Source organism: Hyperolius riggenbachi, chromosome 3 (assembly GCF_040937935.1).
Source record: "Hyperolius riggenbachi isolate aHypRig1 chromosome 3, aHypRig1.pri, whole genome shotgun sequence".
NCBI classification, from domain to species: domain Eukaryota; kingdom Metazoa; phylum Chordata; class Amphibia; order Anura; family Hyperoliidae; genus Hyperolius; species Hyperolius riggenbachi.
This window is the reverse complement of record NC_090648.1, coordinates 515,770,111-515,786,313: the sequence shown is the minus strand read 5'-3', so window position 1 is coordinate 515,786,313 and position 16,203 is coordinate 515,770,111. Positions and strand designations below refer to the sequence as shown.

The 16,203-nt window shown below is 51.9% G+C and overlaps 1 protein-coding gene across 1 annotated transcript in view; it reads left to right on the top strand.

Annotated features, from left to right (window-relative positions):
• Positions 1–16,203, top strand: part of LOC137564492 (E3 ubiquitin-protein ligase RNF213-like) — a 299,702-nt gene that overhangs the window by 202,192 nt on the left and 81,307 nt on the right. Inside the window, 8 exon segments of the mRNA XM_068278410.1 lie at positions 287–407; positions 5,324–5,424; positions 6,320–6,508; positions 8,185–8,330; positions 10,098–10,209; positions 10,301–10,418; positions 13,268–13,475; positions 14,594–14,775. Coding sequence (XP_068134511.1) covers positions 287–407; positions 5,324–5,424; positions 6,320–6,508; positions 8,185–8,330; positions 10,098–10,209; positions 10,301–10,418; positions 13,268–13,475; positions 14,594–14,775 — 1,177 coding nt within the window.

Below are 16,203 nucleotides of genomic sequence, written 5' to 3'. Positions count from 1 at the left end.
GTCACTGGGAGGGCAGGGCTGTGTATCAATATACAGCAATATATGGATATCAGAAGTGTCTCTGATGCTGTCACCACCATTACCATTAAACTTGGTATCCTGGATGATTTACTGTATTCTAATATATGTTACTAAATTTCCTCCTTAATACTAAAACAATTGTGCAGATTATGAAGAAAGCAGCAATGTGGAGGGTTTGGCTGGTTATTGTAGTTCAGCAGAGTCCGCAGTGGCCTGTATGATGTTTCTGTGTAATTGACTTGCTCATCTTTTCATGTCACCACAGATCGTACTGGAATTGTGCGTTTTCCATGTCCCTGTTTATGGAGCACCTGCTGATAGATGACACAGCTCAGGACGAGGAGATGCAGCAACTGATCAGAGGTCACACAGTCCTCCTGGGGCGGGTGAGTTCATAACCGTGATGTAATATCATAACCACACACACACAAACAGACACTCCGGGATGGAGCACCTGCTGATAGATGACACAGCTCAGGACGAGGAGATGCAGCGACTGATAAGAGGTCCCACAGTCCTCCTGGGGCGGGTGAGTTCATAACCGTGATGTAATATCATAACCACACACACACAAGCAGACACTCCGGGATAAAGCACCTGCTGATAGATGACACAGCTCAGGACGAGGAGATGCAGCAACTGATCAGAGGTCACACAGTCCTCCTGGGGCGGGTGAGTTCATAACCCTGATGTAATGTCATAACCACACACACACACACAAGCAGACACTCCGGGATGGAGCACCTGCTGATAGACGACACAGCTCAGGACGAGGAGATGCAGCTACTGATCAGGGGTCACACAGTCCTCCTGGGGCGGGTGAGTTCATAACCCTGATGTAATGTCATAACCACACACACAAGCAGACACTCCGGGATGGAGCACCTGCTGATAGATGACACAGCTCAGGACGAGGAGATGCAGCAACTGATAAGGGGTCACACAGTCCTCCTGGGGCGGGTGAGTTCATAACCCTGATGTAATGTCATAACCACACACACACACATAAGCAGACACCCTGGGATGGAGCACCTGCTGATAGATGACACAGCTCAGGACGAGGAGATGCAGCAACTGATAAGAGGTCACACAGTCCTCCTGGGGCGGGTGAGTTCATAACCGTGATGTAATATCATAACCACACACACACAAGCAGACACTCCGGGATAAAGCACCTGCTGATAGATGACACAGCTCAGGACGAGGAGATGCAGCAACTGATCAGAGGTCACACAGTCCTCCTGGGGCGGGTGAGTTCATAACCCTGATGTAATGTCATAACCACACACACACACACACAAGCAGACACTCCGGGATGGAGCACCTGCTGATAGACGACACAGCTCAGGACGAGGAGATGCAGCTACTGATCAGGGGTCACACAGTCCTCCTGGGGCGGGTGAGTTCATAACCCTGATGTAATGTCATAACCACACACACAAGCAGACACTCCGGGATGGAGCACCTGCTGATAGATGACACAGCTCAGGACGAGGAGATGCAGCAACTGATAAGGGGTCACACAGTCCTCCTGGGGCGGGTGAGTTCATAACCCTGATGTAATGTCATAACCACACACACACACATAAGCAGACACCCTGGGATGGAGCACCTGCTGATAGATGACACAGCTCAGGACGAGGAGATGCAGCAACTGATAAGAGGTCACACAGTCCTCCTGGGGCGGGTGAGTTCATAACCGTGATGTAATATCATAACCACACACACACAAGCAGACACTCCGGGATAAAGCACCTGCTGATAGATGACACAGCTCAGGACGAGGAGATGCAGCAACTGATCAGAGGTCACACAGTCCTCCTGGGGCGGGTGAGTTCATAACCCTGATGTAATGTCATAACCACACACACACACACAAGCAGACACTCCGGGATGGAGCACCTGCTGATAGACGACACAGCTCAGGACGAGGAGATGCAGCTACTGATCAGGGGTCACACAGTCCTCCTGGGGCGGGTGAGTTCATAACCCTGATGTAATGTCATAACCACACACACAAGCAGACACTCCGGGATGGAGCACCTGCTGATAGATGACACAGCTCAGGACGAGGAGATGCAGCAACTGATAAGGGGTCACACAGTCCTCCTGGGGCGGGTGAGTTCATAACCCTGATGTAATGTCATAACCACACACACACACATAAGCAGACACCCTGGGATGGAGCACCTGCTGATAGATGACACAGCTCAGGACGAGGAGATGCAGCAACTGATCAGAGGTCACACAGTCCTCCTGGGGCGGGTGAGTTCATAACCGTGACGTAATGTCATAACCACACACACACAAGCAGACACTCCGGGATGGAGCACCTGCTGATAGATGACACAGCTCAGGACGAGGAGATGCAGCAACTGATACGAGGTCACACAGTCCTCCTGGGGCGGGTGAGTTCATAACCCTGATGTAATGTCATAACCACACACACACAATCAGACACTCCGGGATGGAGCACCTGCTGATAGATGACACAGCTCAGGACGAGGAGATGCAGCTACTGATACGAGGTCACACAGTCCTCCTGGGGCGGGTGAGTTCATAACCCTGATGTAATGTCATAACCGCACACACACAAGCAGACACTCCGGGATGGAGCACCTGCTGATAGATGACACAGCTCAGGACAAGGAGATGCAGCAACTGATACGAGGTCACACAGTCCTCCTGGGGCGGGTGAGTTCATAACCCTGATGTAATGTCATAACCACACACACACAATCAGACACTCCGGGATGGAGCACCTGCTGATAGATGACACAGCTCAGGACAAGGAGATGCAGCTACTGATACGAGGTCACACAGTCCTCCTGGGGCGGGTGAGTTCATAACCGTGATGTAATGTCATAACCACACACACAAGCAGACACTCCGGGATGGAGCACCTGCTGATAGATGACACAGCTCAGGACGAGGAGATGCAGCCACTGATAAGGGGTCACACAGTCCTCCTGGGGCGGGTGAGTTCATAACCCTGATGTAATGTCATAACCGCACACACACAAGCAGACACTCCGGGATGGAGCACCTGCTGATAGATGACACAGCTCAGGACGAGGAGATGCAGCAACTGATAAGGGGTCACACAGTCCTCCTGGGGCAGGTGAGTTCATAACCGTGATGTAATGTCATAACCACACACACAAGCAGACACTCCGGGATGGAGCACCTGCTGATAGATGACACAGCTCAGGACGAGGAGATGCAGCAACTGATCAGAGGTCACACAGTCCTCCTGGGGCGGGTGAGTTCATAACCCTGATGTAATGTCATAACCACACACACACAAGCAGACACTCCGGGATGGAGCACCTGCTGATAGATGACACAGCTCAGGACGAGGAGATGCAGCTACTGATACCAGGTCACACAGTCCTCCTGGGGCGGGTGAGTTCATAACCCTGATGTAATGTCATAACCACACACACACAATCAGACACTCCGGGATGGAGCACCTGCTGATAGACGACACAGCTCAGGACGAGGAGATGCAGCAACTGATACAAGGTCACACAGTCCTCCTGGGGCGGGTGAGTTCATAACCGTGATGTAATGTCATAACCACACACACACAATCAGACACTCCGGGATGGAGCACCTGCTGATAGATGACACAGCTCAGGAGGAGGAGCTGCAGCAACTGATACGGGGTCACACAGTCCTCCTGGGGCAGGTGAGTTCATAACTGTGATGTAATGTCATAACCACACACACACACATAAGCAGACACTACGGGATTCCACCAGCTGGGAGCCGCAATCTCTGTCTCATTTGTCGCAATTGTCAGTAAAAGCACGGCTATAGCGTGGAGTTATTGCATCTCTTCAGGAAACTCGCATTATCTTAGAATTGTGGGATCTTTCCTTCCATCAAGCTGAAGCACATTGGTCGGCTTGAAGACGGCCAGGTTGCCCGAAACAGCACTAAGCCAGTGTCTGTTTTCCATAACATTTTAGTAAGGAGTCTTTTAATCTCTTGCAGCCCCTTACACCCTCCTGGGAGTTTTGGTTCACCATGATCTTGCCGGGCAATCTGTAATAATTCATAAAGATATCATTTTTTTTTTCAAATTCAAACTACGATGCCAATCTTAACCCTAACGTTTTCTATCAGTTTTACCTGACTGGACCGGAAATGTACACCTTCTATGTGTGAATCAAGCCATAGAAAACTCATACAAAACTAATGCCAACTGTTAAACATTGACAGGACGGGACTCCTTTTATGTGTGAACCCATCCTCAATGTGTACCTGAAGTGATCCTAAGGGGTTTATTTAATGGTATTGCTTTTACTGTCAGAAAATCACCTAATGAGTCCAGCCAGCAAACCTCTGTCTGTAGCTGGCCATGTTCACGGCTGTCAGGCAGAAAAAGTGGCTTGTTGTCAGCTTGACCACAGAGAAACAGGAAGGGGAGGCATCCATTGCAATGGGCACGCCCATTGCAGCCAAAGACACGCCCCTCCCCACCTGCTGCAGCCTAAGACACACCCTTTTAGCGCCTGCTGCAACCAACCTAAGACATGCCCCTTCTCCTGCCTGCTGCAACCTAAGACATGCCCCTTCTCCTGCCTGCTGCAACCTAAGACATGCCCCTTCTCCTGCCTGCTGCAACCTAAGACATGCCCCTTCTCCTGCCTGCTGCAACCTAAGACATGCCCCTTCTCCTGCCTGCTGCAACCTAAGACATGCCCCTTCTCCTGCCTGCTGCAACCTAAGACATGCCCCTTCTCCTGCCTGCTGCAACCTAAGACATGCCCCTTCTCCTGCCTGCTGCAGCCTAAGACACACCCTTCTCCTGCCTGCTGCAACCTAAGACATGCCCCTTCTCCTGCCTGCTGCAACCTAAGACATGCCCCTTCTCCTGCCTGCTGCAACCTAAGACATGCCCCTTCTCCTGCCTGCTGCAACCTAAGACATGCCCCTTCTCCTGCCTGCTGCAACCTAAGACATGCCCCTTCTCCTGCCTGCTGCAACCTAAGACATGCCCCTTCTCCTGCCTGCTGCAACCTAAGACATGTCCCTTCTCCTGCCTGCTGCAACCTAAGACATGCCCCTTCTCCTGCCTGCTGCAACCTAAGACATGCCCCTTCTCCCGCCTGCTGCAGCCACACACCCTTTTTCCGCCTGCTGCAGCCACACGTCCCTCTCTGGTCTGAGCACTGCTCTACAAGAATGTATGTTAGATGTGTGTGTTGTCTTATTCATTGGAACTTCCAGTTGATACATTTTCCTGGGTATTAATTGCAGTTTGGCAAGAATAACACTTTTCCTTCCCCCGCAGCGTTTGGAAAATTTTGCAGATGTGAAGACAGAGAAACCGTTCATGGCCATGGTGGACGTCCTTCATAAATGCAGGGATGAGGTTGCCAAGTCCGTCTCCAGGTAAAGCAGAATATGCATGGATAATGTCTATGGACACAAACATACAGAGGTGATACTTACCTCCCGTGTAGTCTACTCATCAATCCCTTTCTCCTCTCCCACGTCCTGTGTATCCGCTGAGATTAGTGGAATTCTCTGTCCTCCATTTTGAAAATGGCCATTACCCCATAACAGCTTCCTGGTCAGCACACCATTAAACTGTATTATCACCCACTTGAGCCATAGGAAAACATGGACAGTACCTTGCACATCAGTTGTCCTTTCAGTTATAACTGACAACAACTGATATATTTCAGCTCTGATTAAAACTTGTCAGAACTGGAAAGGATCACTGTAAGAAGAAAATGGTGAGCTTCTGAGAGGAACTGACGGTGAGGTAAGTATGTAATATTGATTTGCAGGTACATCATGTGTTTATTTTAAATAATTTTACTTGAGGCTCACTTTAAGCCTGTTGAGTCTCTGTCTCAGTCCTGGCCATAAATATTGTTTTTTGCAAATAAACTTTACTTAAAAAATGTTTCCCTTTCAAATTGGAGCCAGTTATGTATTTACAAAACTGTCTGTCGGCCGATTTACATCACTTTTCTAGTCTGGTGTCAGTACTCTCTTGTCTTGTACTAACTGTCAGTAGAGACGATCCAGGTAGTTTCTTCTTCCTGAAAAAAACAATTGGCTGTCTAGAGCAGGAACATGTATTGCTTTTCCCTCGGAACTACACAATCTGAGTGTGTGGCGGGAAGCAGTCCTGACTGTCTGTTACACTTAGTGTTGAGTGTGTGAGTTTATTTATACAGGTAAGTTATGTGACATCATTTGTGCTAAGCAGTGTTAGAGGTGAATTGAAGGCATTGCTTATTCCTCAGCATTCTCTGACGTGATTTCTCTGTTGCAGGTTTGGGATGCAGGTCTGCGCCATTTGCCTTGGTGACCCCACAGAGCCCGTCTGCCTCGATTGTGACCATTTTTTCTGCCGCTCTTGTCTGAAAAAATGGCTGGAGTCAGAGAGGGGTGACAAGACGTGCCCAACCTGTAAAACTAAACTGCCAGAGCCCTTCGTCATGGCTGTGTCTGCAGAGATGAGGTATTACTGAACACAGGGATTGGGATCCTGGGGGAGGGTCTAGTGCCCTTTACTGTGGTAAGGGAGGGGGTGGAGCCAGGGATGAAGGGGAGGGGCACAAAATAGCGGCTTCTAATAGGAGGGGTAAAGAGGAGAACAGTGCGCTCAGATGAGGTATCCTATAATCCTGGCATTCTTTTCGGCCATCTCTGCTGAAGTTAGTATGACGTGTATACAAGCTTTTACCCTCAAAGGGTACCTGAAGTGAAACTAATCTGCCTAGTTTAATTTACCTGTGGCTTTGCGGTCTACTGCGCATGCGCAGCCCTGGCCACGCCCCTCGTCGATTGTGCTCCCATAAACAGGAGCGTTCAGCACATGCACAGCCCTGGCCACGCCCCTCCTTGATTGTGCTTCAATAGTCGGGAGTGTTCAGCACATGCACAGCCCCGGTCACACCCCTCCTCAATTGTGCTTTCATAATCAGTAGCATTCAGCACATGCGCAGCTCGGCCACGCCCCTCCTCAATTGTGCTCTCATAATCTAGAGAATTCAGCACATGCGCAGCCCGGCCACGCCGCTCTTCAATTGTGCTCTCATAATCAGGAGAATTCAGCACATGCGCAGCCGGCCACGCCCCTCCTCAATTGTGCTCTCATAATCAGGAGCGCTAAGCACATGCGCAGCCCTGACCACGCCCCTCCTCCATTGTGCTCTCATAATCAGGAGTGTTCAGCACATGCACAGCCCAGCCACGCCCCTCCTCCATTGTGCTCTCATAATCAGGAGTGTTCAGCACATGTGCAGTCCCGGTCACGCCCCTCCTCGATCGTGCTCCAATAGTCAGGAATGTTCAGCACATGCGCAGCCCCGGTCACACCCCTCCTCCATTGTGCTCTCATAATCAGGAGCGTTCAGCACATGCGCAGCCCCGGCCACACCCCTCCTCCATTGTGCTCTCATTCTTCAGCAGCGTTCATCACATGCGCAGCCCGACCACGCCCCTCCTCCATTGTGCTCTCATAATCAGGAGCGTTCAGCACATGCGCAGCCCTGGCCACACCCCTCCTCCATTGTGCTCTCATTCTTCAGGAGCGTTCAGCACATGCGCAGCCCCGGCCACGCCCCTCCTCCATTGTGCTCTCATTCTTCAGCAGCGTTCATCACATGCGCAGCCCCGACCACGCCCCTCCTCCATTGTGCTCTCATAATCAGGAGCGTTCAGCACATGCGCAGCCCTGGCCACACCCCTCCTCCATTGTGCTCTCATTCTTCAGGAGCGTTCAGCACATGCGCAGCCCGGCCACGCCCCTCCTCCGCTTTGCTCTCATAATCGGGAGCGTTCAGCACATGCGCAGTCCTGACCACGCCCCTCCTCGATTGTGCGCCCATAAACTGGAGCCTTCAGCACATGCGCAGTTGCAATTTTTATGAACTGCATATGCACAGACCACTCCCAGCCACAGGAGCACGATGAAGGAGATGTGGGGCCCGGGGTCACCAATGCAGTCTTCAGAGGGGACAGCCACTGACTGGATGAGAGCGAGGAACTGGAAGGACTACAGGGGGCTGGAAGAAGCCCAAAGCATTAGATGTACTCGGCCACGTTTATTCGGAGATGTACGAGGCTTTAAGGAAACCTAAAGTCGAACCAATTTGCCAAGTAACCTTGGGTTCCTGTTTGTTATTTCTCAAGGGACGCTGTTCAGAAGTACATTGCTTTCAGAAAGCGGTGCAATGGGTTTTTCGTGGATATCATGTGTAACCTGTGCTTCAAGGACAACACTCCGCCCGATGACAAAGTTATTAGATATCTGCTGGACTTCCTCTTTGGCTGCAACGGTAAGGACTGTGTGTGGATTTTTCATTCCTTAATGTGCAGATATTGATGGGAATGTGATTTGATGTTTATGTTCATAGTAGCATATTTTCAAACACTTGTGGAGCTGATTGGCTGAAATTTGATTGGCTGTTTTATGCTCCGCCCACTTTTCCTGGACTTGTAACCTCGGTCACCAAGTCACCAACTGTGCCAAGTGTGGGGACTCTGGCTTGATTACTGTGAGAATGGCAGCCTTTTAAATTTTTTCCATTGACATGAATGGGTGGAATCTGATTTGCTGTTTGTAGCTCCGCCCAGGTGTGCAGGGGGGCCGCGAGACCCCCAGAACATATCATCCCAGGTAGTAAGGGATCTGTGTACCAAGTTTCGTTCAAATTGGTCAAGCCGTTTTCGTGTGACACACACACACACACACAGACACAGACACACACACAGACACACACACACACACACACACACACACACTCAGACACACATACTACACAGTGACAGACGCACGTACACACACACATGCACTCACACATACTACACAGTGACAGACACACACACACAAACCCCTCGGCCTTTACGGGAGTCACCTGCCTGGGTCAGAGGTGGGGGGTGTGCAGACTAACCTGCAGAGACGATCGGAGTGTAGCGGTGATGTTGAGTGGGCTTCAGCATGGTTCCAAGCTGTTAGGAGGAGCAGGAGAGCTGAATGGGTGACTGCCGGTGCTTGCGGGCTGTGCATTGGAGCTGATTGGCGGGTGTCTGTACTGCGGATGGCCGGAGGGGAGCGCCGAGCACAAAGCTTCATATGATTACCAGTACATTTAGTAAGGATTACAGGTTAAATGGTGTTGGCTTCTACATCTGTTCCATACAGAGGTGAACTCTGTAATAACCCCCATATAAGATGCAACAACCACCCCCATGCTGTCAGGAGTCGCTGCATTTCCTACCCTAGGCTTATACATGAGCTAATCACGGACAGACGGACACAGGAGGACGCAGGACAGGGATTTTATTATATAGGATAGATTGACCAGTTACTGTATATGCTACAGTATATCTACGCCCCTGGAGTCTTCATCTTAACTCCAGGGGTGTAGATTTATGTATCTCCGCCGCCGCGTGCGCTCCTGCCCTCGTTCATGTTGCCACCCGTTAGTACACAGATCAATGAATGGGAACACATAGCAAATTGATAATGGGACCTTCAGATGTAGGCACTCTTAAGCAATGCCAACTGCCCCTGCCCTATGGATATGAGATAATTGGGCAATTTACATTCTCATGCAATCTACATTGTACATAGTCCATGCGCACTGAGACACAGTCAGAGGGAGGAAAAGAAGAAAGTTCATGGTGAATACATTACATACCACCTGGGCCCCCTATGCTACAGGGCCCCAAGATATGGATCATTTTGCTGTGATAAGTAGCTTTAAAGTTATTGGCGCATGACTGGGAGGAGTGCTGACAGGGGAAAATTGCTCCGGTCCATAAGGGAAAAAACCACTCAGTGGTGAACTGTCATTTTTACGGGTATTTGTATAAGCAGTAACTTATTGTAGCTCCAGGTTAGTTAGACTTGTGAGAGTCACACCCTCTCTGGCGCTCGTATGATTGAGGTGAGCCAGCGTGAAAGTCCATAGGGAAATTCCGCTGATATGATTGGGTGGACGGCACCCTCCCAAACTTCTAGGTTTCACATAGGTTGTAGTAGTAATAGGCACACCCTATTAGGCCAATTAGAATTTTTTTAATTAACCATATTCTTTCAGTTTCAACTCTAGGGCGAAGGAATTGCACCCGATCGCTTTCGCCGTTTGAGGATGCCGTAGACAAAACGCCAGTGATACGTTCCGTCATACTGAAGCTGCTGCTGAAATACAGGTAAAGAGAGATCACCTGGCCTGTTCAGCACGACTGTTCCTGCTCTGTGTTACATATTTCGTAAGTCATTCTTTTACGTGTGTTTTTTCAGCTTTGACCAAATCATGGCGCATGCGCAGGACTTCCTGTACCGGGTGAAGAGCGGCAACTTCCTCCTCACACTGGAAGACACGATAGAAGTTTATCTGCTGTTCATAAACTGTCTGGAGGTGAGACCTGCGCGTACTACACTGGGGGTCTCCAGCTCTTGTGGGATGCTGTAAAACATTATTAAATAGAAATGTGTCAGCACCTGAGGATATGTGAGTGTCGGGGTCACGGGAAATGTATACTCTACGTAGAAAAAATTCTAATAAATGCAAAATTATCCTCAATAGGGTGATCCACTTCACCCAACTCTGTTAGAAAGTGCACCTTGTGGGGGGGGGGGAGGGGAGGAAATAAAAAAAAAAATATATACACATACATACATACCTGGGGCTTCCTCCAGCCGCCTTCAGGCCGGCCGCCGCCCCCCGGGCTGCCTCGATCTTCTGCCAGGCAGCCCGGTAAATCGGCGCCTGCACAGTCCAGGAGCGCGCTCACCCCCACCCCCCTCTCCTGTCGCTGGGAGCGTGATGAAGGGCATGCGCAGTCCAGGAGCGCGCTCACCCCCACCCCCCTCTCCTGTCGCCGGGAACGTGATGAAGGGCATGCGCAGTCCAGGAGCGCTCTCACCCCCAGCTCCTGTCGCTGGGAGCGTGATGAGCATGCGCAGTCCAGGAGCATGCTCACCCCCACCCCCCGCTCCTGTCGCTGGGAGCGTGATGAAGGGCATGCGCAGTCCAGGAGCATGCTCACCCCCACCCCCCGCTCCTGTCGCCGGAAACGTGATGAAGGGCATGCGCAGTCCAGGAGCATGCTCACCCCCACCCCCCGCTCCTGTCGCCGGGAGCGTGATGAGCATGCCCAGTCCAGGAGCATGCTCACCCCCACCCCCCGCTCCTGTCGCCGGGAACGTGATGAAGGGCATGCGCAGTCCAGGAGCGCGCTCACCCCCACCCCCGCTCCTGTCGCCGGGAACGTGATGAAGGGCATGCGCAGTCCAGGAGTGCGCTCACCCCCCGCTCCTGTCGTTGGGAGCGTGATGAAGGGCATGCGCAGTCCAGGAGCGCGCTCACCCCCACCCCCCGCTCCTGTCGCCGGGAGCGTGATGAGCATGCCCAGTCCAGGAGCGCACTCACCCCCACCCCCCGCTCCTGTCGCCGGGAGCGTGATGAAGGGCATGCGCAGTCCAGGAGCATGCTCACCCCCACCCCCAGCTCCTGTCGCCGGGAACGTGATGAAGGGCATGCGCAGTCTAGGAGCGCGCTTACCCCCAGCTCCTGTCGCTGGGAGCGTGATGAAGGGCATGCACAGTCCAGGAGCATGCTCACCCCCACCCCCAGCTCCTGTCGCCGGGAACGTGATGAAGGGCATGCGCAGTCTAGGAGCGCGCTCACCCCCACCCCCCGCTCCTGTCGCCGGAAACGTGATGAAGGGCATGCGCAGTCTAGGAGCGCGCTCACCCCCACCCCCCGCTCCTGTCGCTGGGAGCGTGATGAAGGGCATGTGCAGTCCAGGAGCGCGCTCACCCCCACCCCCAGCTCCTGTCGCTGGGAGCGTGATGAAGGGCATGTGCAGTCCAGGAGCGCGCTCACCCCCACCCCCAGCTCCTGTCGCCGGGAGCGTGATGAAGGGCATGTGCAGTCCAGGAGCGCGCTCACCCCCACCCCCCGCTCCTGTCGCTGGGAGCGTGATGAAGGGCATGTGCAGTCCAGGAGCGCGCTCACCCCCACCCCCAGCTCCTGTCGCCGGGAGCGTGATGAAGGGCATGTGCAGTCCAGGAGCGCGCTCACCCCCACCCCCCGCTCCTGTCGCTGGGAGCGTGATGAAGGGCATGTGCAGTCCAGGAGCGCGCTCACCCCCACCCCCCGCTCCTGTCGTTGGGAGCGTGATGAAGGGCATGCGCAGTCCAGGAGCGCGCTCACCCCCACCCCCTGCTCCTGTCGCCGGGAGCGTGATGAGCATGCCCAGTCCAGGAGCATGCTCACCCCCAGCTCCTGCTCCTCTCGCCGGGAACGTGATGAAGGGCATGCGCAGTCCAGGAGCATGCTCACCCCCACCCCCCGCTCCTGTCGTTGGGAGCGTGATGAAGGGCATGCGCAGTCCAGGAGCGCGCTCACCCCCACCCCCCGCTCCTGTCGCCGGGAGCGTGATGAAGGGCATGTGCAGTCCAGGAGCATGCTCACCCCCACCCCCAGCTCCTGTCGCCGGGAGCGTGATGAAGGGCATGTGCAGTCCAGGAGCATGCTCACCCCCACCCCCCGCTCCTGTCGTTGGGAGCGTGATGAAGGGCATGCGCAGTCCAGGAGCATGCTCACCCCCAACGGTCTCGCTGTGCCCCTCCGAAAAGCGGGGATGTAAATATTTACCTTCCCGGCTCCAGCGCAGGCGCAGTAACAGCTCTCCGCCTCGGAGATAGGCGGAAATTTACGATCACTGTCGATCCGCTCTACTGCGCAGGCACAAGTCTCCTGCACCTGCGCAGTAGAGTGGACCCGCCAGAGATCGGCTATTTCCGGCTATCTCCGTCCTGAGAGCCGCAACAGCGCCCCCGCTGGAGCCAGGAAAGGTAAATATATGAGCCTTGTCAGCCTTGTCGGGGGAGGATCGCCGGATACTTCGGGGGAGCCAGCGCTGGACTGGTTGCAGCTACAGGGGAGTGAGAAGCCTCATTGGGACCCTGAGCTTTCCCCCTCCCGAGGTGAGTACCCCTCGGGTTGTTTTTTTTTTGGTACAGAGTGTCTTTAAGAGCTGAAATTTCCAGCCTGATGCTGCTTTCTGATCTTATGAGTTACAGCAGATTTCTGACGCAGGATACCGTGGCTTACCCCTGTGTACCTATAACCTGGCACACACCATGTTGGATGGTCCTTTGTTCATTTTTGCAGTGTCATGTTTACATAAAGATGTGTTAAAGTGACAGGTACACTTCAAAGTGTTTACTTCATTTTGTTCTGTTGTTTATTCCGTGCAGGATGCATTATTTGAAAACAAGCAAAAACTTCTAAGTGATGATGAGAAACGGAAATACTTGAGAGAGGAAGGGCGGTTCTTGCAGGACTACACAGGAAGCTGCAGGAAGAAGAGGCAGGATGAGAAGTCTGTGCAGTTCCTGCAGGATGTGGCCAGAGTCAGGCTGGCTCTCGATACAGCAGCAGAGATGCTCTCTGTCACACCCAGAGGTACGTGGGAAATAGACACAGTGATGTAACAGACAGGCACTGACCCCCCCCCTACCCCCCCCCCCCCCCCCCCCCCCGCGCTCCTGCTTTCCGGCCAGCACTCCACCGCATGTCCATGGAGCGGGAGGAGCGAGTGTGTCTGTCTGTTACATCGCTGAGTGCGGGGCTCAGGGGAGCAGAAAGGACTTAGTGCGCATGCGCAGCACAGTATTCCCCTACTGAGTCGCCTGGGCGAGCTGAATGGGGTCTGGTGTAGGAGAACGGCGAGTGACGGAGAGGAACGGAAGGTGCAGTAAGTATCTACTTATACCACACCACCCACAACATATGCTGGATTACCCAGAGTCCTTCAGCTCTGGTATACTTTAAAGCTGACCTGTAATTAAAAAAACAAAGTAAAAAAATCAGTGTGCAGGTGTCTTAACCCCCCCCCCAGTGGCTCTTAACCCTAAGACCATTTCAGTGATGCCTAACCCTAATACCCCTCTGGTGGGGCCACATTCTTGTACTTCTGATGACCCGAGCAGGAGCGCGCATTGTACGTTTTGTTAGACGAATAATTGCCCGGTGCCGGGGGCGGCGGTGCCGAACATTACAGCTACAAGGGGCTGATAGAAGCCCCAGGTAAGTGTCAGATTTTATTTTCAACCCCCCCTGGAGAACCCCTTTAAAACCCCCTTCCTGACGCTTAACCCTAAAACCCCCTTTCTCTGCTGCAAATAACATGAATACAAAAAGCAATACATTTCTAAGATAATACATTACAAAATGATAATTTATGAAATTATAATTGTCAAAACAATATTTTTCAAAACGGAAAATTTCATTTGGACGGGCCCATTTATCAGGCGCACAAATTTCTTCTTTGGCGCCCAATAGCTGATATTTTGCATTAGTCCCAAATAGTCCATCAGCCCAAGGTTTCATTTGCTGTCAGAATTATTAAAGTGTTATTGACAATCTCAGTAAACTCAGTGTGGGGCAGCCATGATTTGTGACTTCCTGTTATTATTTCAGAATTATTAACGTCTTATTGACAATCTCAGTAGAGTCAGTGCGGGGCAGCCATGATTTGTGACTTCCTGTTTATATGATTTCCTGTTGCTCTTGTCTTGTAGGAGTCAGAGATGACCACTTCCTGAAGTGTGTGATCGATTTATGCTCCCAGGCTGGCAACGATTGGTACAGAGTCTATCTGATCCGCAAACTGGCCAACTCGGACGGCATAGACATAGTCCAAATGTACTTCAAAGATCCTAAATTGGGATGGCTGTTTCCGAGGGAAATGTTACAGAATAAGGTAAATAATAAAGTTAGAGCTCCAAGCTGAAAGTCTGACGTAACATAACAGTAAAACCTATCCACTCATTACCCAAATAGTTATTCATATAGTTATTCTACCTGCTTTTAGCCCAAAGTGATATATCCTCTGTAATAATCCTGTGTAGAAACTTTAAAACCTACCACCCCTCTCTCTGCTGTTACCAGGGCTGGATTTACCATAAGGCACTGTAGGCATGCGCCTACAGGCACCTGATCATGGAAAGGCGTCTCACTCCCCTCCCCAAGCACCTCCCTCCCCCCTTTACTATGCAGAGTCCTGAGCAGAGTGTAAATGAGAGGTTACTCACCTGGCTGTCGGCATTCCGCTGACGGGATCTCCCTTCAGTCAGGAGAACCACTAGTTACTTAATACTGAGGATAGCTCTGGCTACCTAATACTAAAGGGCACCTGTAGCTACCTACAGGGCAGGGGAAGTAGGGTGGGGGTTTGTAGGTTCATGGAGGGCGACGTCTAAGGTGCCTATAGACTCCCGTGTGGTAAATCTAGGCCTGGCTGTCGCTATGACGACAGAGCTCTGTGAGCCAGCCATGAGCCGATTTAATTGGCTTCTTCTCAGTGTGATCACTGTGAGCCAATGAGATCTGCCTCATAGCGATGGCAGAGCGAGGGGGCTGCTGCGATGGGTGATCGGCGGTAGTGGCGGGTCTGTGTGATAATTGCAATCTACGCCTTGACAAGAATAAGCAGCCGCAAACAGGGCATAGATTCAATTCAATTCACTTTCAATTCACTTTATTGTCATTGTGTAACACAACGAAATTACTTTTCATGACAACCCCACGGTGCATATAGGGAACATATCCATTACCGCGGTCTGGAATCGGTTAACATGTGACGTGATGAGATAAACATGGTTACAGTGTAGTCACCCACCTTATAGTAACAATCCTACTAATAACTTGCCAGTGGTCCCTGTCTGTCTTTTTTTGTTTTGCAAAGGAAGTCCTGGATCTCAGGTTCAGCTCCCGGCCATGACTCTGTCTGCATGGAGTTTGTATGTTTTCCCCGTGTTTGTGTGGCTTCCTTCTGAAGATTGAGCAAGATTTCAGTGATCAAAAGAGTCCCGACACACAATACTATCCATGGGTTTCATTGAAAAACAAAATATTTCATCTTTATGACATTTAAAGGGAAGGTCCGAGGAAATAAAACAAACAGAAATCCACTTAACTTGGGCTTCCTCCAGCCCCCGGCAGCCGTCCTGTGCCCTTGCCGCAGCTCCGGTGGCTCCCGGTGTCCTCCGCTGCAGATGCCGACCTCGCCAGGTTGGCATCTTCCTGCGTTCCACTGTGGGGCTCACTGACGTCATTCGGGCTGTTCTGCGCAGTGTACAGATCTACCGCACCTGTGCAGTGCAGTCCGGATGACTTCAGCACGACTCTG